This window comes from Panulirus ornatus, chromosome 21 (assembly GCF_036320965.1).
Source record: "Panulirus ornatus isolate Po-2019 chromosome 21, ASM3632096v1, whole genome shotgun sequence".
NCBI lineage: Eukaryota > Metazoa > Arthropoda > Malacostraca > Decapoda > Palinuridae > Panulirus > Panulirus ornatus.
The window spans coordinates 812,341-837,177 of NC_092244.1; the positions used below are offsets into that span (position 1 = coordinate 812,341).

General features: G+C 44.0%; 1 protein-coding gene across 1 annotated transcript; it reads left to right on the forward strand.

The window, feature by feature from the left end:
- Positions 1–294: 294 nt before the first annotated feature.
- Positions 295–22,947, forward strand: LOC139756243 (NPC intracellular cholesterol transporter 1-like). Its single transcript, XM_071675423.1, has 3 exons — positions 295–950; positions 9,158–9,371; positions 12,981–22,947. Exons 1-3 carry the CDS (start codon positions 334–336, stop codon positions 15,765–15,767), a joined length of 3,618 nt encoding a protein of 1,205 aa, XP_071531524.1. The 5' UTR covers positions 295–333; the 3' UTR covers positions 15,768–22,947.
- The last annotated feature ends 1,890 nt before the right edge of the window (positions 22,948–24,837 follow it).

A 24,837-nucleotide genomic window follows, 5' to 3' on the forward strand; every position in this document is an offset into this window, starting at 1 on the left:
ATGAGCACACATGTACAACATATGAGCACACATGTACAACATATGAGCACACATGTACAACATATGAGCACACATGTACAACATATGAGCACACATGTACAACATATGAGCACACATGTACAACATATGAGCACACATGTACAACATATGAGCTCACATGTACAACATATGAGCACACATGTACAACATATGAGCACACATGTACAACATATGAGCACACATGTACAACATATGAGCACACATGTACAACAACATAACAATACCACGTTATACTCACAACAAATTCTAAGCTTTGGTATAACCAGGACCTGTGACCTGGAGGGCAGACCAGGTATGACCAGGACCCAAGGCAAGAGCACCAGGACCTGTGACCTGGAGGCCGGACCTGGGACGACCAGGACAGAAAAGGAGAGCACCAGGACCTGTGACCTGGAGGCCGGACCTGGGACGACCAGGACAGAAAAGGAGAGCACCAGGACCTGTGACCTGGAGGCCGGACCTGGGACGACCAGGACAGAAAAGGAGAGCACCAGGACCTGTGACCTGGAGGCCGGACCTGGGACGACCGGGACAGAAAAGGAGAGCACCAGGTCCTGTGACCTGGAGGCCGGACCTGGGACGACCGGGACAGAAAAGGAGAGCACCAGGACCTGTGACCTGGAGGCCGGACCTGGGACGACCAGGACAGAAATGGAGAGCACCAGGTCCTGTGACCTGGAGGCCGGACCTGGGACGACCAGGACAGAAAAGGAGAGCACCAGGTCCTGTGACCTGGAGGCCGGACCTGGGACGACCGGGACAGAAAAGGAGAGGATCAGGACCTGTGACCTGGAGGCCGGACCTGGGACGACCACTACCGAAGAGGAGAGCACCAGGACCTGTGACCTGGAGGCCGGACCTGGGACGACCAGGACCTTTGAGGAAAGCGTTCAAGGCAACAATCATTTATGGTAAACAACTGTTGTTGTACTGTATCCCCAGTACTGTACTACCGGTACTGTATCACCAGTACTGTACTACCGGTATTGTATCACCAGTACTGTACTACTGGTGCTGTATCACCAGTACTGTACTACCGGTACTGTATCCCCAGTACTGTACTACCGGTACTGTATCACCAGTACTGTACTACCGGTATTGTATCACCAGTACTGTACTACTGGTGCTGTATCACCAGTACTGTACTACCGGTACTGTATCACCAGTACTGTACTACCGGTACTGTATCACCAGTACTGTACTACCGGTACTGTATCACCAGTACTGTACTACCGGTATTGTCACCAGTACTGTACTACCGGTACTGTATCACCAGTACTGTACAACTGGTACTGTATCACCAGCACTGTACTACCGGTATTGTATCACCAGTACTGTACCCCCGGTACTGTATCCCCAGTACTGTACTACTGGTACTGTATCCCCAGCACTGTACTACCGGTACCGTATCACCAGTACTGTACTACTGGTACTGTATCGCCAGTATTGTACTACCGGTACTGTATCACCAGTACTGTACTACTGGTACTGTATCACCAGTACTTTACTACTGGTACTGTATCACCAGTACTGTACTACCGGTTCTTTATCCCCAATACTGTACTACCGGTACTGTATCACCAGTACTGTACAACCGGTACTGTATCACCAGTACTGTACTACCGGTACTGTATCCCCAATACTGTACTACTGGTATTGTATCTACCGGTACTGTAGCCCCAATACTGTACTACCGGTACTGTATCACCAGTACTGTACTACCGGTACTGTATCCCCAGTACTGTACTACCGGTACTATATCCCCAATACTGTACTACTGGTACTGTATCACCAGTACTGTACTACCGGTGCTGTATCACCAGTACTGTACTACTGGTACTGTATCCCCAGTACTGTACTACCGGTACTGTATCCCCAATACTGTACTACTGGTATTGTATCACCAGTACTGTACTACCGGTACTGTATCCCCAGTACTGTACTACCGGTACTGTAGCCCCAATACTGTACTACCGGTACTGTATCACCAGTACTGTACTACCGGTACTGTATCCCCAGTACTGTACTACCGGTACTATATCCCCAATACTGTACTACTGGTACTGTATCACCAGTACTGTACTACCGGTGCTGTATCCCCAGTACTGTACTACCGGTACTGTATCCCCAGTACTGTACTACCGGTACTGTATCACCAGTACTGTACTACTGGTACTGTATTACCAATACTGTCCTACTGGTACTGTATCACCAGTACTGTACTACTGGTACTGTATCACCAGTAGTGTTCTACTGGTACTGTATCACCAGTACTGTACTACCGGTACTATATCACCAGTACTGTACTACCGGTACTGTATCCCCAGTACTGTACTACTGGTACTGTATCACCAGTACTGTACTACCGGTACTGTATCCCCAGTACTGTACTACTGGTACTGTATCACCAGTACTGTCCTACTGGTATTGTATCACCAGTACTGTACTACTGGTACTGTATCACCAGTACTGTACTACTGCTACTGTATCCCCAGTACTGTACGACTGGTACTGTATTACCAGTACTGTACTACTGGTACTGTATCACCAGTACTGTACTACCGGTACTGTATCACCAGTACTGTACTACCGGTACTGTATCCCCAGTACTGTACCACTGGTACTGTATCACCAGTACTGTACTACCGGTACTGTATCCCCAGTACTGTACTACTGGTACTGTATCACCAGTACTGTCCTATTGGTACTGTATCACCAGTACTGTAGTACTGGTACTGTATCACCAGTACTGTACTACCGGTACTGTATCACCAGTACTGTACTACTGGTGCTGTACCACCAGTACTGTACTACCGGTACTGTATCCCCACTACTGTACTAATGGTACTGTATCACCAATACTGTCCTACTGGTACTGTATCACCAGTACTGTACTACCGGTACTGTATCACCAGCACTGTACTACCGGCACTGTATCACCAGTACTGTACCACTGGTACTGTATCACCAGTATTGTACTACCGGTACGGTATCACCAGTACTGTACTACCGCTACTGTATCACCAACACTGTCCTACTGGTACTCTATCACCAGTACTGTACTACTGGCACTGTATCACCAGTACTGTACTACTGGTACTGTATCACCAGTACTGTCCCACCGGTGCTGTATCACCAGTACTGTACTACCGGTACTACCACCAGTACTGTACTACCGGCACTGTATCACCAGTACTGTACTCCTGGTACTGTATCACCAGTACTGTCCTACCTGTACTGTATCACCAGTACTGTACTACCAGTATTGTCACCAGTACTGTACTAACGGCACTGTATCACCAGTACTGTACTACCGGTACTGTATCACCAGTACTGTACTACCGGCACTGTATCATCAGTACTGTACTACTGGTACTGTATCACCAGTGCTGTACTACCGGCACTGTATTACCAGTACTGTACAACTGGTACTGTATCACCAGTACTGTACTACCGGTACTGTATCACCAGTGCTGTACTACCGGTACTGTATCACCAGTACTGTACTACCGGCACTGTATCACCAGTACTGTACTACCGGTACTGTATCACCAGTACTGTACTACCGGTATTGTCACCAGTACTGTACTACCGGTACTGTATCACCAGTACTGTACTACCGGTACTGTATCACCAGTACTGTCCTACCGGTACTGTATCACCAGTACTGTCCTACCGGTACTGTATCACTAGTACTGTACTACCGGTAATGTATCCCAGTACTGTACTACCGATACAGTATCACCAGTACTGTATTACTGGTAATGTATCAACACTTCTGTACTACCGGCACTGTATCACCAGTACTGTACTACTGTTACTGTACCAGTACTGTCCCACCGCTACTGTATCACCAGTACTGTACTACCGGTACTGTCACCAGTACTGTACTATCGGCACTGTATCACCAGTACTGTACTACTGGTATTGTATCACCAGTACTGTACTACCGGTACTGTATCACCAGTACTGTACTACTGGTACTGTATCACCAGTACTGTCCCACCGGTATTGTATCACCATTACTGTACTACTGGTACTGTATCACCAGTACTGTACTCCTGGTGCTGTATCACGAGTACTGTACTACTGGTATTGTATCACTAGTACTGTACTACTGGTACTGTATCACCAGTACTGTACTACCGATACTGTATCACCAGTACTGTCCCACCGGTACTGTATCACCAGAACTGTACTACCGGTACTGTATCACCAGTACTGTACTACCGATACTGTCTCACCAGTACTGTCCCACCGGTACTGTATCACCAGAACTGTACTACCGGTACTGTATCACCAGTACTGTAAAAGTGATAGCAATGCTGTAGTATGGCTAATGTAGAAATAGTGGGCTAATATGAGCAGTACGTGTTGATAATGCTGCACCATTACAGTACAGTACAGTATCGGTACTCTATCACCAGTACTGTAGTACTTATAGCATGAGTACTGTACTATCAGTACTATAGTCCAGGAATGCAGTACCAATATTGTAGCACCAATACCACAATACCGCTACTGCAGTACCTACCGCTACCGTAGAAACAGTAATGTAGTATCGTTACAGTATCACCTGTACTGCAGTATCGGTACTGTAGCAACAGTACTGTAGTACAGGTAATGTATCACCGGTATGTAGCAGTAATATTACAGTACCAGTATGTAGCAGTAATGTTATAGTACCGGTATTGAAGCACCAATACTGTAGTGCCGGTACTGTATCGCCATTACTGTAGTACTGGTACTAAAGCACCAGTACTGTAGTAACGGTATTGTAGCACCAGGACTATAGTACTGGTAATCTAACACCAGTACCGTAGTACCAGTAGTATAGCATAAGTACTGTAATACCGGTACTGTAGCGCCAGTGCTGTAATACCGGTACTCTAACACCAGCACTCGTACCCGTAACGTATCATCAGTACTGTAGTACAGCTACTGTAGCATCAGTATTGTGGTAAAGTTATTGTAGCACCAGTACTGCAGTGACAATACTGTAGTACCAGTACTGTTGTACCGGTAGTGTAACACAAGTACCATAGGAACAATACTGTAATACCAGTACTGTGGCACCAATTTGTAGTAACGGTACTGTAGCACGTTTGTAGTACCGGAACTGTAGCACCAGTTTGTAGTGCTAGAGCTGTAGAACCAGTAGTGTGGTACCGGTCCTATAACACCAGTATTGTAGTACCAGTACTGTAGCACCGTTACTGTAGCACTATTACTATAGTATCAATACTGTAGCACTAGTACTGTAGTACCAATACTGCAGCACTAGTACTGTAGCACCATTACTGAAGTACTATTACTGAGCACCAGCACTGTAGTACCGGTGCTGTTGTATCACTAGTATTAGAGTATCGATACTAAAGCACTAGTACTGCATTACTGGTACTGTAGTACTACTACCGATGTAACACTAGCACTGACAGTACTGTAGTATCGGTACTGTAGCCGGTGCTGCAGTAGCGATACTGTAGCACCAGTACTACAGCACCACATACTGTACTGTAGCACCAGTACTACATCACCACACACTATACTGTAGCACTAGTACTACAGCTCTACGCAATGTACTGCACACTGTATTGTATCACTAGTACTACATCACCACACACTGTACTGTATCACTAGTACTACATCACCACACACTGTACTGTAGCACCAGTACTACAGCACCACACACTGTACTGTAGCACCAGTACTACATCACCACACACTGTACTGTAGCACTAGTACTACAGCTCTACGCAATGTACTGCACACTGTATTGTATCACTAGTACTACATCACACCACACACTGTGACCATCATTACCACATACTGCCAGTCATCACCACACACTGTGACCGTCATTACCACATACTGCCAGTCATCACCACACACTATGACCATCATTACCACATACTGCCAGTCATCACCACACACTGTGACCGTCATTACCACATACTGCCAGTCATCACCACACAGTGACCATCATTACCACATACTGCCAGTCATCACTACACACTGTGACCATCATTACCACATACTGCCAGTCATCACCACACACTGTGACCATCATCACCACATACTGCCAGTCATCACCACACACTGTGACCATCATTACCACACTCTGCCAGTCATCACAACACTGTGACCATCATTACCACATACTGCCAGTCATAACCACACACTGTGACCATCATTACCACATAGTACCGGTCATCAGCACACACTGACCATCAATACCACATACTGCCAGTCATCACCACACACTGTAGGACCATCATTACCACATACTGCCAATCATCACCACACACTGTGACCATCATTACCACATGCTGCCACTCATCACCACACACTGTGACCATCATTACCACATACTGCCAGTCATCACCACACACTGTGACCATCATTACCACATACTGCCAGTCATCACCACACACTGTGACCATCATTACCACATACTACCGGTCATCAGCACACACTGACCATCAATACCACATACTGCCAGTCATCACCACACACTGTGACCATCATTACCATATGCTGCCACTCATCACCACATACTGTGACCATCATTACCACATACTGCCAGTAATCACCACACACTGTGACCATCATTACCACATGCTGCCACTCATCACCACACACTGTGACCATCATTACCACATACTGCCGGTCATCACCACACACTGTGACCATCATTACCACACTCTGCCAGTCATCACAACACTGTGACCATCATTACCACATACTGCCAGTCATAACCACACACTGTGGCCATCATTACCACACTCTGCCAGTCATCACAACACTGTGACCATCATTACCACATACTGCCAGTCATCACCACACACTGTGACCATCATTACCACATAGTACCGGTCATCAGCACACACTGACCATCAATACCACATACTGCCAGTCATCACCACACACTGTGACCATCATTACCACATGCTGCCACTCATCACCACATACTGTGACCATCATTACCACATGCTGCCACTCATCACCACATACTGTGACCATCATTACCACATGCTGCCACTCATCACCACATAATGTGACCATCATTACCACATACTGCCAGTCATCACCACACACTATGACCATCATTACCACATACTACCGGTCATCAGCACACACTGACCATCAATACCACATACTGCCAGTCATCACCACACACTGTGACCATCATTACCACATGCTGCCACTCATCACCACATACTGTGACCATCATTACCACATACTGCCAGTAATCACCACACACTGTGACCATCATTACCACATGCTGCCACTCATCACCACACACTGTGACCATCATTACCACATACTGCCGGTCATCACCACACACTGTGACCATCATTACCACACTCTGCCAGTCATCACAACACTGTGACCATCATTACCACATACTGCTAGTCATAACCACACACTGTGGCCATCATTACCATATACTGCCAGTCATCACCACACACTGTGACTATCATTACCACATACTGCCAGTCATCACCACACACTGTGACCATCATTACCACATACTGCCAGTCATCACCACACACTGTGACCATCATTATCACATACTGCCAGTCATCACCACCTACTGTCACCATCATTACACATACTGCCAGTCATCACCACACACTGTGACCATCATTACCACATACTGCCAGTCATCACCACATACTGTGACCATCATTACCACACTGTGACCATCATTACCACATACTGCCAGTCATCACCACACACTGTGACCATCATTACCACATACTGCCACTCATCACCACACACTGTGACCATCATTACCACACTCTGCCAGTCATCACCACACACTGTGACCATCGTTACCACATACTGCCAGTCATGACCACATACTGTGACCATCATTACCACATACTGCCAGTCATCACCACACACTGTGACCATCATTACCACAAACTGCCAGTCATCACCACACACTGTGACCATCATTACCACATACTGCCAGTCATCACCATACACTGTGACCATCATTACCACATACTGCCAGTCATCACCACATACTGTGACCATCATTACCACACTGTGACCATTACCACATACTGCCGGTCATCACCACACACTGTGACCGTCATTACCACATACTGCCAGTCATCACCACACACTGTGACCATCATTACCACATTCTGCCAGTCATCACCACACACTGTGACCGTCATTACCTCACTCTGCCTGTCATTATCATACACTCTCACCGTCATTACCACACACTTTGACCGTCATTACCACACCCTGTGACCGTCATTATCAAACTCTGCTTGTCGTCATCACTATGCACCAGTCACCTCCACAGTGTGCTAATCATCACCACACAGCGTGCCAGTTATCACCACACAGTGTGCTAGTCACCACTACACAGTGTGCCAATCATCATCATACAGAGTGACAGTCATGACCACACAGTGTGCCAAGTCATCACCCCATTCTATGCCAGACATCATTAAACTTTACCACTCTTCACCAAACAGTTTATGTCATCACCACACTCTGTCAGTCATAACACATTGTCCCAGTCATCACCACACCCTGTCAGTCATAACACATTGTGCCAGTCATCACCACATTATGCCAGTCATCATCACACAATGTGCCAGTCATCATCAAAGTGTGCCATTTATTACCACTCTCTGCCAGTCACTACACAGTGTGACAGTCATCACCACATGAGTCTCTACCATTAATCACCACACAGTGTGTTAGACAGTGTGCCAGTCATCACAGAGTGTGATAGCTTATATCACTCTGCCATTCATCATCACAGTGTGCCAGTCATCATCACAGTATGCAGTCATCATCACAGGGTGCCTGTCATCACCAGACAGTGTGCCAATCATCATCACACTGTGTGCCAGTCATCATTACAGTGTGCCAGACATCATCATACAGTGTGCCAGTCATCACTATACAGTGTGCCAGTCATCATCACAGGGTGCCAGTCATCACTAGACAGTGTGTCAGTCATCACAGTGTGCCAGTCATCATCACAATGTGTCAATCATCACAGGGTGCCAGTCATCACTATACAGTGTGCCAGTCATCACCACATAGTATGCCAGTCATCATGATCGAGTAACCATACCAACAGGTCATGGTTGTGTGAGAGGCTACGCGGATGTATGATGACGATGAATGTAGAAGAATGGTGTTACCATTGGGGTCACTTGAGCACACGATCTCCAACACGAACCATCTTGATGGCTTTGTTGATGGTGGTCATCCTCTCCCTGGGTCTCCTCCACCTCCAGCCAGAACTACGACCCTACCGACTCTGGCTTCCTCAGACCTCCTCCTTCACTAAGGTAAGTCATCACCATCCCCACCTCCTCCTTCACTAAGGCAAGTCATCACCATCCCCACCTCCTCCTTCACTAAGGTAAGTCATCACCATCCCCACCTCCTCCTTCACTAAGGTAAGTCATCACCATCCCCACCTCCTCCTTCACCAAGGTAAGTCATCACCATTTCCACCTCCTTCACCAAGGTAAGTCATCACCATCCCCACCTCCTCCTTCACCAAGGTAAGTCATCACCATTTCCACCTCCTTCACCAAGGTAAGTCATCACCATCCCCATCTCCTTCACCAAGATAAGTCATCACCATGCCCATCTCCTCCTTCACCAAGATAAGTCATCACCATCCACGGACCTACTCCTTCCCCAAGAAAAACCTTTCACAGACCTACCCATTTACCAAGACAGCCACACACATGGCTACTCAGTGACCTACATGTACACATGTAGGTAACTGTTATGTTGTGGTCTGTGTAACTGTACACGTGGGCAACTGTTATGTTGTGGTCTGGGTAACTGTACACATGTGGGCAACTGTTATGTTGTGGTCTGGGTAACTGTACACATGTGGGTAACTGTTATGTTGTGGTCTGGGTAACTGTACACATGTGGGCAACTGTTACGTTGTGGTCTGGGTAACTGTACACATGTGGGCAACTGTTATGTTGTGGTCTGGGTAACTGTACACATGTGGGTAACTGTTATGTTGTGGTCTGGGTAACTGTACACATGTGGGCAACTGTTATGTTGTGGTCTGGGTAACTGTACACATGTGGGTAACTGTTATGTTGTGGTCTGGGTAACTGTACACATGTGGGTAACTGTTATGTTGTGGTCTGGGTAACTGTACACATGTGGGCAACTGTTATGTTGTGGTCTGGGTAACTGTACACATGTGGGTAACTGTTATGTTGTGGTCTGGGTAACTGTACACATGTGGGCAACTGTTATGTTGTGGTCTGGGTAACTGTACACATGTGGGCAACTGTTATGTTGTGGTCTGGGTAAATGTACACATATAGGTAACTGTTATGTTGTGGTCTGGGTAACTGTACACATGTGGGCAACTGTTATGTTGTGGTCTGGGTAACTGTACACATGTGGGCAACTGTTATGTTGTGGTCTGGGTAACTGTACACATGTGGGCAACTGTTATGTTGTGGTCTGGGTAACTGTACACATGTGGGCAACTGTTATGCTGTGGTCTGGGTAACTGTGCACATGTGGGCAACTGTTATGTTGTGGTCTGGGTAACTGTACTCATGTGGTCAACTGTTATGTTGTGGTCTGGGTAACTGTACACATGTGGGAAACTGTTATGTTGTGGTCTGGGTAACTGTACACATGTGGGCAACTGTTACGTTGTGGTCTGGGTAACTGTACACATGTGGGTAACTGTTATGTTGTGGTCTGGGTAACTGTACACATCTGGGTAACTGTTATGTTGTGGTCTGGGTAACTGTACACATGTGGGAAACTGTTATGTTGTGGTCTGGGTAACTGTACACATGTGGGCAACTGTTATGTTGTGGTCTGGGTAACTGTACACATGTGGGCAACTGTTATGTTGTGGTCTGGGTAACTGTACAAATGTGGGTAACTGTTATGTTGTGGTCTGGGTAACTGTACACATGTGGGAAACTGTTATGTTGTGGTCTGGGTAACTGTACTCATGTGGGCAACTGTTATGTTGTGGTCTGGGTAACTGCACACATGTGGGAAACTGTTATGTTGTGGTCTGGGTAAATGTACACATGTAGGTAACTGTTATGTTGTGGTCTGGGTAACTGTACACATGTGGGAAACTGTTATGTTGTGGTCTGGGTAACTGTACACATGTGGGAAACTTATGTTGTGGTCTGGGTAACTGTGCACATGTGGGAAACTTAAGTTGTGGTCTGGGTAACTGTACACATGTGGGCAACTGTTATGTTGTGGTCTGGGTAAATGAACACATGCGGGAAACTGTTATGTTGTGGTCTGGGTAACTGTGCACCTGTGGGAAACTGTTATGTTGTGGTCTGGGTAACTGTACATATGCGGGCAACTGTTATGTTGTGGTCTGGGTAACTTTACACATGCAGGCAACTGTTATGTTGTGGTCTGGGTAACTGTACTCATGTGGGTAACTGTTATGTTGTGGTCTGGGTAACTGTACACATGCAGGTAACTATCATGTTGTGGTCTGGGTAACTGTACACATGTACGTAACTGTTATGTTGTAGTCTGGGTAATTGTACATATGCAGGTAAATGTTATGTTGTGGTCTGCGTAACTGTACACATGCAGGTAACTGTTAAGTTGTGGTCTGGGTAACTGTACTCATGTGGGCAACTGTTATGTTGTGGTTTGGGTAACTGTACACATGTAGGTAACTGTTATGTTGTGGTCTGGGTAACTGTACTCATGTGGGTAACTGTTATATTATGGTCTGGGTAACTGCACACATGTAGGTAACTGTTATGTTGTGGTCTGGGTAAACTGTTATGTTATGGTCTGGGTAACTGTACACATGTAGGTAACTTATGTTGTGGTCTGGGTAAATGTACACATGTAGGTAACTGTTATGTTGTGGTCTGGGTAACTGCACACATGTGGGTAACTGTTATGTTGTGGTCTGGGTAACTGTACACATGTGGGTAACTGTTATGTTGTGGTCTGGGTAACTGTACGCATGTGGGCAACTGTTATGTTGTGGTCTGGGTAACTGTACTCATGTGGGTAACTGTTATGTTGTGGTTTGGGTAACTGTACACATGTAGGTAACTGTTATGTTGTGGTCTGGGTAACTGTATACATGCAGGTAACTGTTATGTTGTGGTCTGGGTAACTGTACTCATGTGGGTAACTGTTATGTTGTGGTTTGGGTAACTGTACACATGTAGGTAACTGTTATGTTATGGTCTGGGTAACTGTATACATGTAGGTAACTGTTATGTTGTGGTCTGGGTAACTGTATACATGTGGGTAACTGTTATGTTGTGGTCTGGGTAACCATACACATGCAGGTAACTGTTATGTTGTGATCTGGGTAACTGTACACATGCAGGTAACTGCTATGTTCTGGTCTGGGTAACTGTACTCATGTGGGTAACTGTTATGTTGTGGTCTGGGTAACTGTACTCATGTGGGTAACTGTTATGTTGTGGTCTGGGTAACTGTACACATGTAGGTAACTGTTATGTTGTGGTCTGGGTAACTGTACACATGTAGGTAACATTTATGTTGTGGTCTGGGTAACTGTACTCATGTGGGCAACTGTTATGTTGTGGTCTGGGTAACTGTACACATGCAGGTAACTGTTATGTTGTGGTCTGGGTAACTGTACTCATGTGGGCAACTGTTATGTTGTGGTCTGGGCAACTGTACACATGTAGGTAACTGTTATGTTGTGGTCTGGGTAACTGTACACATGTAGGTAAATTATGTTTTGGTCTGGGTAATTGTATACATGTGGGTACCTTATGTTTTGGCCTGGGTAACTGTGCACATGTGGGTAACTTATGTTTTGGTCTGGGTAACTGTACACATGGGTAATTTATGTTTTGGTCTGGGTATGTGTGTAACTGTTATGTTGTAACTCATGTAGAGTACAGATGTTATTCATATCATTACAGGTGGATAAGTGGAGGGGAGAGCATTGGTGCCCAAGGGATAAGAGTGAGCGGCAGCAGGTGGTAGTATGGGAAGGAGAAGATAACATTCTTACGGCCCAAGCGATCCAGGCCATGTGGCATCTCCACCAGCGTGTGGCTAACCTAAACGGTGGCACCTGGAACCATGTGTGTGCTCGCCTACCATTGCTGCCCACTCCCTGGGCTGCTGCAGAGAGCTGGTGGTCAGGAGCCCCTAGGGGTAAGAGACGGCTGCCTCTTAGGGACTATTTGGCCCTTGGCATGGCCTACTGCCAAACCCTAGCAACCAGCCCTCGCTTGTGCCAAGAGCACAGCCTACTGGAGGTGTGGGGCTATGATCCTCAGGTCATCCTGTCTCTGACAGATGAACGTGTCCTGCATGATGTGAACCGTGCCAGTGTCAGTCATGTCTATGGTGGCCCACTGCCAGTCAGGCAGCTATTGGGTGGGGTGGTGCGAGATGCTACTGGCCGTATGGTGGGGGCACGTGCAGCCCTTCACACTTGGTTCACCACAGTGCAGGCCAATACCACCACCAAGCTGGATCTAGGCACCGGCCAGCCCGTGGACCTGGAGGGGTTAGCCTGGGAGGAAGCACTAGTGCAGGAGGTGCTGGGAGCCCCCACTCCTCCACAGATCACACTTCATGTGCATGCTGGCCACAGTTTTGGGGCGGTAAGTGCAGCCACCATGCTGGCCGATGTAAAGTGGGTGGTGTGTGGGTGGGTGGTGCTGGCCCTGTACGTGCTGGCCACGCTGGGTCGGCCACTCCCTGCCCTCATGGGTCTTGTAGCTGTGGCACTGGCTGTGGCTGCCACTTATGGCCTATGTTCGGCATTCGGTGTGCCTTATGGTCCCATTACATCAGTGTTACCTGTGCTGCTATTGGGTCTAGGTGTAGATGACATGTATGTAGTGGCGGGCGCCTGGGAACTGGCTAGTGGTACAGGTGCCAAGCGTGGTGGCCATACACTGCGCGCTGCTGGCATGGCCATCACTCTCACCACACTCACAGATGCTGCTGCCTTCCTGGTGGGGTCAGCCACACAGGTGCCGGCACTTCGCTGGTTCTGTGTGTATGCTGCTGTTGGTGTCACAGTTATCTACCTACTACAAGCCACAGTATTTCTGGCTGCCCTGGCCCTAGACCAGCACCACAAGAATGCTGGGGCCACCACTTGTGGTGTCAGACCAGAGCAGAGGAGTGCTGGGCTGCTGGCTCAGGTCATGCAGTGGTATGCAACAATTGTGGTAAAGCCAACCGTGGCAGTGATGGTGATGGTGGCAGCAGCAGCCATGGTGGCAGGAGGTGTGTGGGGGTCTACTAAACTGAGGCAGGAGTTCAGTCCCCTGTGGTTCCTACCACAATCGTCCTATCTCTACCAATGGTTCACTGCCATGGATCGTCACTTTCCAGAAGTGGGAGAGCCAGGAACTGTTTATTTTGCCAACGTGAGTCTCCCAGAAGAACTGCCAGGGTTGAGGGCCTTGACCATGACATTGCGCACCTCCCCTTACATCACCAGTGTGGATGCTTGGTTCTCTGAGCTAGACACTTACATGGAGAACAGCCATAGCAACCACAACCTTACACTTGAAGAGCTGCTTGAGGCTCTGGCCACCTTCTTACACTCACCTGTTGGTATCCACTTCAACAGTCATTTTGTGTTTCATGAACCACTGACATGTGGGGCCCCAGCTCCATCCTTCTCTATCTTCAAGGTTGATTTTCAGTACCGGCGGCTGAGAGCACGCGGGCTGCAGCAGGCAGCCATGAACGAGGTGCAGCAGGCAGTGGCCAACGCTAATCTATCTGGTTACCGTGCTGTGTGGGCCCACGTGTACAGCCAGTGGGAGACGGATTCTCACTTGGCTGGTGAAATGTGGTACAACCTGGGGGTGGTGGTGAGCATAGTGGGTGTGGTGACAGTGGTAGTGGTGGGAAGGGGGCTGGTAACTGTGATGATGGTGAGTTGTGTGATGGCCACATTACTGGAGGTTGCTGCCCTCATGCATGCCTGGGACCTCACCATTGACACTGTCACTACAGTTGCCCTCATCCTTGCTGTTGGCATCTGTGTTGACTATGCTACCCACATGGCACATGCCTTCTTAATGGGCCAGGGTGAAAGGCAGGCTCGGGCTCAGGCAGCTGTAGAAAGCATGGGTACACCCCTGCTACATGCTGGCATCTCTACACTTGTAGCCTCTGTTGCTCTCTCACCTTCTCATTCTCACCTCTTCCTTGCTTTCTTCAAGATCTTCACATGTGTGTCTATGTTAGGCCTTTTTCATGGGCTAGTAGTCTTGCCTGCCCTCCTCTCCTTAGTGGGACCTCAGTCCAACACCCTCTTTATCCTACCTACTGTGCCCCATCCCACCCACACCCTCTCTACCCCATCTACTGTATCCCATCCACTTTCTACCTCATCTACTGTGCCCCATCCCATCCACACCCTCTCTACTACATCCACTGTATCCTATCACACCCACACCCTCTCCACCCCATCTACTGTATCCCATCCCACCCACACCCTCTCTACTCCATCTCCTGTGCCCCATCCACTCTCAACCCCTTCTAATCCCGCCCACACCTCACCATATTACAGCAATGATGTACTCATTCCTCATCTTAAACAAAGTTCTGTGCCAGTCTTTGCTCAGAGTAAAGTTACAACCTTAGAGAAAAGCTTAAACAACATCAGAAAACAAGCAGGAAAAGGCTTGAATTCTGCAAACAGAATTTATAATAAACAACACATAGGTTAGAAAATGGAGGATTAAGAAAAAGTACACAGTTGCCAACAGACAGGACAAAATATGGGAAGTTCAAACTGTCTGCAAAAGCCAAGAGATGGAAGAAACCTAAATATTTCAGTCTCCAATAACTAATCAAAAGCCAAGAGATGGAATTAACCTCAAATTTAAGTTTCCAACTAACAGTTACAGCAAATTTTGAAAGTTTGGACTGAAATCAGCTCAACTAACAGACAAACAATAAACTGGATATTTCATATAAAGTCTCTGACAAAAGACTCATAGTACAGATCACAGAGCATTATACTACAGTTTACAGCTACCAACTGGCAGAGGAGAACTTGGCTGTTTGTGTGTTTCATAGCATTGCCAGCAGAACAGAACATGACACCGTGGAACATGACACTGTGTCTGTCTGCAACACCAGACAGAACAGAACATGACACTAAGTCTGTCTGCAACACCAGACACACAGAACAGAACATGATACTGTGTCTGTCTGCAACACCAGACACACAAAAGAGAACATGACACTATGTCTGTCTGCAACACCAGACACCCAGAACAGAACATGACACTATGTATGTCTGCAACACCAGAGACACAGAACAGAACATGACACTATGTCTGTCTGCAACACCAGACACACAAAACAGAACATGACACTATGTCTGTCTGCAACAACAGACACACAGAACAGAACATGACACTATGCCTGTCTGCAACACCAGACACACAGAACAGAACATGACACTACGTATGTCTGCAACATAAGACACACAGAACAGAACATGACACTATGTCTGTCTGCAACATAAGACACCCAGAACAGAACATGACACTATGTATGTCTGCAACACCAGACACACAGAACAGAACATGACACTATGTATGTCTGCAACACCAGACACACAGAACAGAACATGACACTATGTCTGTCTGCAACACCAGACACACAGAACAGAACATGATACTGTGTCTGTCTGCAACACCAGACACGCAAAAGAGAACATGACACTATGTCTGTCTGCAACACCAGACACAGAACAGAACATGACACTATGTCTGTCTGCAACACCAGACACACAAAACAGAACATGACACTATGTCTGTCTGCAACACCAGACACACAGAACAGAACATGATACTATACTGTGTCTGTCTGCAACACCAGACACACAAAAGAGAACATGACACTATGTCTGTCTGCAACACCAGACACCCAGAACAGAACATGACACTATGTATGTCGCAACACCAGACACACAGAACAGAACATGACACTATGTCTGTCTGCAACACCAGACACACAGAACAGAACATGATACTGTGTCTGTCTGCAACACCAGACACACAAAAGAGAACATGACACTATGTCTGTCTGCAACACCAGACACACAGAACAGAACATGACACTATGTCTGTCTGCAACACCAGACACAGAACAGAACATGACACTATGTCTGTCTGCAACACCAGACACACAAAACAGAACATGACACTATGTCTGTCTGCAACACCAGACACACAGAACAGAACTTGACACTATGTCTGTCTGCAACACCAGACACAGAACAGAACATGATACAGTGTCTATTTGCAACATCAGACACACAGAACAGAAGATGACATTGTGTTGTCTACTACACCAGACACACACAATAGAACAAACTCTGTCCACCTTGACCTCGGTATTAAGAAGGGATTTGGTACCAACTGGAAGCAGCCATGAACCTAATCTTCTTTTGAATGTTTACATTTTCACTCCATGTAAATTTCCATTATCATCAAGTATCGTATTAGATAATAATTCCAATTTCCTTTCTGGGCATTTGTGTATCTTTATCTTTTGCCATTTTGTTTCCAGGAATTTCTTGGCAATGATTTCTCAATTGTCCTTGCCAATTTGTAAAGCTCTAAATCTTTAATCTTTCATGGAATAAAGTTTTGCATGGTATGCTCCAGTCTTCTTAACATACTTTTGAAATGTTTCTGAATTCTCTTTATCTTATTTCAATCTGCTTTACTGCTGAACAAACACAAAACATTGTTTATGTATACTTGTGTGTTCATTAAACCTATGTTTGTATCTTGTTTAATGTTTTACACTTTGGTATGTTTCCTGTTATTTCTCAACATTGATTTCTCAATCATCCTTGCCAATTTGTAAAGCTCTAAATCACTTAATCTTTCATGGTACTTAGTTTTGAATGGTATGCTCTAGTCTTCTTAACATACTTCTGAAACGTTTCTGAATCCTCTTCATCTTGTTCATTTCAGTCTGCTTTACTGCTAACCAAACAACAAAACACTGTTAAAGTATAATTCTCATGTGTACATTAAAACTTATCACCACTGCCTGTATCTTGTTTTACTGAGGTTTTTAAAGGAAATTTATTTTTCTGAAAAAATACCAAAACTTGCAGGTAATAGTTCAGGGTATATTTCAGCTCATTTTTTTTTCAAAATTGAAAAATAACATTCAAACACTTCTATAATTGATATATATGTTTTCAACATCATTTTCGTCACTTTTTGGCTTAAGAGCAGCATCTTTTCAATGTGTTCTTTAAATTCAAGTTTTTCACCAATAATAATTCCCAGACCTTTAATGTTTGCATCATTCTTAATTAATTTTCTTGTTGGACCTCTGTACGAAGCATTCAAGTACTTGGGCAAGGAAATATTTAACAAATTGTTCATATCTTACATAAGGCCAAAACTAGAATATGCTATTCAGGTTTGGTCACGGCACCTAAACAAGCACAAAGAGGTAATAGGGAAGGTCGAGAAGAGGGTAACAAAGATTGTAGCAGAATTAAGGGAGATGAGTTACAGGGAAATGCTAAAAAGCTCTAAATTTACCAACCTTGGAAAAGAGAAGAGTGAGGGTTGACCTGATCACAAACTGTAAGTTTTTAAAACAGATTGATGATGTAGACTGAACACTTCTTCCAAGACATTTAAGGATACAGCACTAACAAGATATGACAGAAAATTAAATAAGAACCTTGTAAAAGAAATTTTTTCTTTTTCTTTTTTTTTTTTTTTGCTTTGTCGCTGTCTCCCGTGTTTGCGAGGTAGCGCAAGGAAACAGACGAAAGAAATGGCCCAACCCACCCCCATACACATGCCTTGATTCAATCCACTGACAGCACGTCAACCCCGGTACACCACATCGCTCCAATTCACTCTATACTTTGCCCTCCTTTCACCCTCCTGCATGTTCAGGCCCCGATCACACAAAATCTTTTTTACTCCATCTTTCCACCTCCAATTTGGTCTCCCTCTTCTCCTCGTTCCCTCCACCTCCGACACATATATCCTCTTGGTCAATCTTTCCTCACTCATTCTCTCCATGTGACCAAACCATTTCAAAACACCCTCTTCTGCTCTCTCAACCACGCTCTTTTTATTTCCACACATCTCTCTTACCCTTACGTTACTTACTCGATCAAACCACCTCACACCACACATTGTCCTCAAACATCTCATTTCCAGCACATCCATCCTCCTGCGCACAACTCTATCCATAGTCCACGCCTTGCAACCATACAACATTGTTGGAACCACTATTCCTTCAAACATACCCATTTTTGCTTTCCGAGATAATGTTCTCGACTTCCACGCATTCTTCAAGGCTCCCAGAATTTTCGCCCCCTCCCCCACCCTATGATCCACTTCTGCTTCCATGGTTCCATCCGCTGCCAGATCCACTCCCAGATATCTAAAACACTTCACTTCCTCCAGTTTTTCTCCATTCAAACTCACCTCCCAATTGAATTGACCCTCAACCCTACTGTACCTAATAACCTTGCTCTTATTCACATTTACTCTTAACTTTCTTCTTTCACACACTTTACCAAACTCAGTCACCAGCTTCTGCAGTTTCTCACATGAATCAGCCACCAGCGCTGTATCATCAGCGAACAACAACTGACTCACTTCCCAAGCTATCTCATCCCCAACAGACTTCATACTTGCCCCTCTTTCCAAAACTCTTGCATTCACCTCCCTAACAACCCCATCCATAAACAAATCAAACAACCATGGAGACATCACACACCCCTGCCGCAAACCTACATTCACTGAGAACCAATCACTTTCCTCTCTTCCTACACGTACACATGCCTTACATCCTCGATAAAAACTTTTCACTGCTTCTAACAACTTGCCTCCCACACCATATATTCTTAATACCTTCCACAGAGCATCTCTATCAACTCTATCATATGCCTTCTCCAGATCCATAAATGCTACATACAAATCCATTTGTAAAGAAATAAAAATATAAAAAATTGTTCTAATAAAACATTGATGGATGAACAGATTAAGATGACATGGGACATGGTTAGTACAGACTCCATACATATATCTAAGAAGTTGTTTGATAGTAAAGAATGTTCAAAAGATGGGATCTCACGAGTGTAAGACTTCCTCCCATACAGTACAAACAGGTAATTAGGTTATTACTGAAATCACATTAATTCCCCTGTTACTTATTTGATCAAAGTTACCTTCAACAAATTCCATTAAGTTTTCATTTAACATGACTAAAGATACTATCCAAAAGTCTTTGTACTTTTTCTAGACCTCCCACACTTTCTCTAACTTCCCCATCAATATGTGTGACATAATAATTATAAAGGTTATTGTGGTCACCCCTGATAATGCATCTTCTTCCTCAGATGTTTCCAATGGAAACTACTTTGACCTTCCTGTTGGTTGAAAATTCTTTTATCCATTTTCCTATTTTTCCTTTCATAATACGACTTGCCATTTTCTTTACCAACACTCCATAGTTCACTTTATCAAATGTTATGCAAAATGAACAAAAACAGTGCAGTTTTTCATTTATGTCATCATAATGAGCTAGCAGTTATGTTTGTGAGCTTTTACCAGGAGCAAATCTTTGCATCCTTCAATTATGAATCTAAATACGGTATCCCATTAGTTTTTTATTACTCTCTCAAGTATCTTAATCACTAGCAAAGGTAAACTAACTTGTCTATATCATTTTACAAGCAATTTGGATCCTCTTTTATGTACTGGCATTAAGTATGCCATTTTGCATTCATCTACAATGATCAATTGGTTTATGCTTTGTCTCAACAACTTTGTAAAAGGTCCGGCTATTCTTTGTCTCTTCAAGAAATATTGCTAGAATTCCATTTTAACATGGAGCTGAGTTTTCTTTAAGCTGCTCAATTTCTTCAATAATGTGTCTTTTTGAGGAATCTATATCTGTGAATGGATGCTCATCATAATCACTGTATAATTCATCATCTATATCTTCTTCCTTTGTTATCCTAAATATTGACTTATACTAGTTGATATTTATGAAGAATGAGCTGTGTGAGTTTAGTGTTGTCAAGTGTTATGTATAACAGGAAGATATTGTATGTTTGTGGAAAAAATGCAAGTAGTACATGTGTCGGTGAGGTGGAAAGAAAGACAGCTACCTCAGTCAGAGGAATGCAACTACACAACCACTGATGTGCTGGCTCACTATGCAGCCATCACTAACCCTCCCAATACCCAAGTGGGTAGTACTGGTAAAATACCTCCCTGGTTGTTGGCTGCCTACCAACTACTTTCCATCTACCTACTATCCCTTTCACTTCTCACATTCTCTTGAATGTTCAGGCCCCAAACACCCAGTATCTTTCACTCCATCTCCTTGATTTTCCCTTATTCCTTGTTCCTGCCACTTCTGACAAAGATATCCTCTTAGTCTTCCTTTCTATTAGTCCAAACCACTTCAAAACTCCCTCTTCGTCTCCAAAATTCCTCTTCCACCATGCCTCTTTTTCACCCTTTCATTCCTTATTCAATCAACCCTCCTCATACCACAAATTGTCCTAAAGGTTTTAATTTATAACACATTCACCCTCTTCTCTACCTAGTTATGTATGGCGCATGCCTCACATCCATGCAACACTGTTGGGATTATCATACCATCAAACATGCCCATCTTTGCTCTCATTTAAAGTAATCTCCCTTTCCATGGTTCAATTCTCTAACATGTCCACTCCCACGTACCTAAATCCCTTCACTTCCAATAAGATTTTTCCATTCAAACTCATACCCTGACTATCTTGTCTCCCTGCATTGCTAAACCTAATGACCTTTCTTTTTTCTACATTTACTCTGAACTTAATTCTTGCAAACACTCTCCCAAACTCAGAAACCAACTTCTGTAGATTCTCACATGAATCTGCCAACATCCCTGTGTCATCAACAAAACTCACTAATTTGCCTTCCCCCACCTAAAAAGAAAAAGAATGCATACCTACCCCTCTTTCCAGGAACCTTGCATTCACCTCTCTCACCATCCCATTCATAAACAAATCAAATAGCCAAATTGACACTACACACCCCATACAACATACCCACACTCACTTTGGACCACTCGCCCTCCTTTCTATCTATCTGCACACATGCCTTACGCTCCTCATATAAACTCTTCACTGCTTCTAGCACCTTTTAATATCCCCTGTTTTTTATGCATATTCACCATTTCCTGCATTAATAAGGTAGCATCAAGAACAGATGACTGTGCCTTATAGGGAAAAAGCCTCACTTGGCCTCCTTCTCTGTTCCTTCTATAGGGAAAGTAAAAGAGGAGGGTTGGATTTCCAGCCCCCCCCTAATCCCACCCCTTTTAGTCACCTGCTACGATACACGGGGAATATGTGGGCAGCATTCTTTCTCCCCTATCCCCAGGTCACTTCTTCTAGGACCTTATACTAAGTATCTCTATCAGTGATACTATATACTTTCTCCAGAGCCATAAATGCTAAATGTAAGTCCTATGTCTCTACTTCTTTCTTTCATGCATTCTTCAAAACAAATACCTGATCCACAAATCTTCTACCACTTCTGAATCCACATTGTTCTTCCCAATCTGAAGCTCTGTGAATGCCACCACCCTCTCAATCACCACTCTCATACACTGTAACAAGTCCACTCAAAAAACTGATACCTCTGTTAAGATAATCTTAACATTCACTTTTGTCAACCATGCCTTAATACAATGGTACAATTTAGGCATTTTGTCTGAAAATGCAGGATTGGCATTTTTCCTTATATGCTTTTCAATTCTTGAGATCTTTATTCACAAAAGTGGTTAAAATGTAATAAAAATGTCTCATCCATAAGGAAAGGGATAAAAAAAGGGGTTACATAAATATATTAATATTTATTAACCAAAATATATGAGCTAAACTGCAACATCTACCAAAGGTCCTTTACTAGCACTACTCCTTTAGCTGTGTTGCCTAACCTGGTTTATTAATAACTAGAAACACAATATACTCCTCACCTAGTAAAGTTCTCTCACAGCATGAACTATTCTGACATCACCTAAAATTAATCTTACTAATTCACAGAGGTAAAGCTATTCTATTAATTCAGTCTGGAATTCTAATTGCAACATATTTAAAAGTATGAACAAATTTACAGGAAATAATAAATATGATCATCGTTCACTTACAAAAAAAAAAGCCTTTATTCAAACAAAACTTGACTGCAGACCAAGTAATCATAAATGAGAAACTGATTCTGAGCTATCATTTTTAACATACAAACTCTACAATATCTGTAAAATAATGATCATCAATGCATGCAGAACATATTGGTGATGTGTAATACTACATTTACTACAGTAATACATAATGACAACTACAACTTATCCAGCTTCTGCATTAAACAAAATACAAATGAAAAACAAGAACAAAGTTGATAGGGACAAGCAAGATGCTGTGAGAGAAAGAAAACATAGAACCACAAAAGCATTTGTGACAAGTTTAGCATTAATGAGCTCAGTTAAAATTTTTGTTGACTAACAGCTATTGGCATATTGGCGACTAGAATGGTGGCAGTTGGTGTACAAGACTGCTGGTGCTGCACTCAAGATGGCATGTAGAGTGGTGGCAGTAGTGGTTGGTGTACAAGACTGCTGGTGCTTCACCCAAGTTAGCATGTTGGGTGGCAGTAGTAGTGGTTGGTGTACAAGAATGCTGGTGTCACACCCGAGTTAGCATGTTGGAGGTGGCAGGAGTGGTTGGTGTACAAGAATACTGGAGCTGCATCCAAGTTGGCATGTTGGATGGTGGTAGTATTGGCTGGTGTACAAGACTGCTGGTGCCACACCCAAGTCTGTCCATCAAAGGAGTTCAACTTGTGCAAGAGCAAAGTAAAACTAACTCTTTAGAAAAGATCATAAATGATTGGTAAAAACTTTACAAAGCTGCATTTTAGTCGGATCACAAATCTAACAGGGGAAGATCATTAGTTTAATCATTTCCAGAGATGAGAGGAAGGAAAAAAATTATCAAATTATGAAGACTACAGTTTGACTGATAACATTGGAGGGATTTCATAACAGCTATGGTATAAACATTGGCATAACATACTACAGCTGAATGACTAACAAATAAAAATCTGGCATCAATATTTAAAATATTATGCTGCCCAAAACCAAATTCTGAAGTAAATGAGGAAATTTAACTGAATTGAAATATCATCTGAGAATGACAAAGGCTGATGAGCAATTTAATGATACTATCCATTCAGAACACATGATCTACTTCATTCTATCATCAGACTAATGAGGCCTTCATTTTCTCAACAATATGAAATTTCAATAAGTACAACTTTTTTCTCTCACTTCTGCTGCTTCCAAATAATAAAATAATATTTTCTATTGTTTATCAAATTATGCAATCTTAGCTGTCTGATAGTTAGAAATAATCCTATAACCTTTACCTAATCACAAACACTTGCAGGTATCACTTATTTTGATCTACGGTGAAGGCAGAAGTGCAACAGATTCTGTACAAGTCATTTCAATAGTATCTACATATATTTCCCAGCACAAGTCTGATGTTTTTTAATAAGACTAAAAGTATGTGACACAGCATCTTGTACTTACAATACTCCATCATTTCCTATATCAAATCAATGCACAATTCTGCACTGTTTCCCACACCAAGCCAAAATTATTACATTTCTCAGTAAAAAGACCTTATTTACATCCTAATAAGCCAAAAAAGATGTCTTTATGAAAGTTTAGTCACAA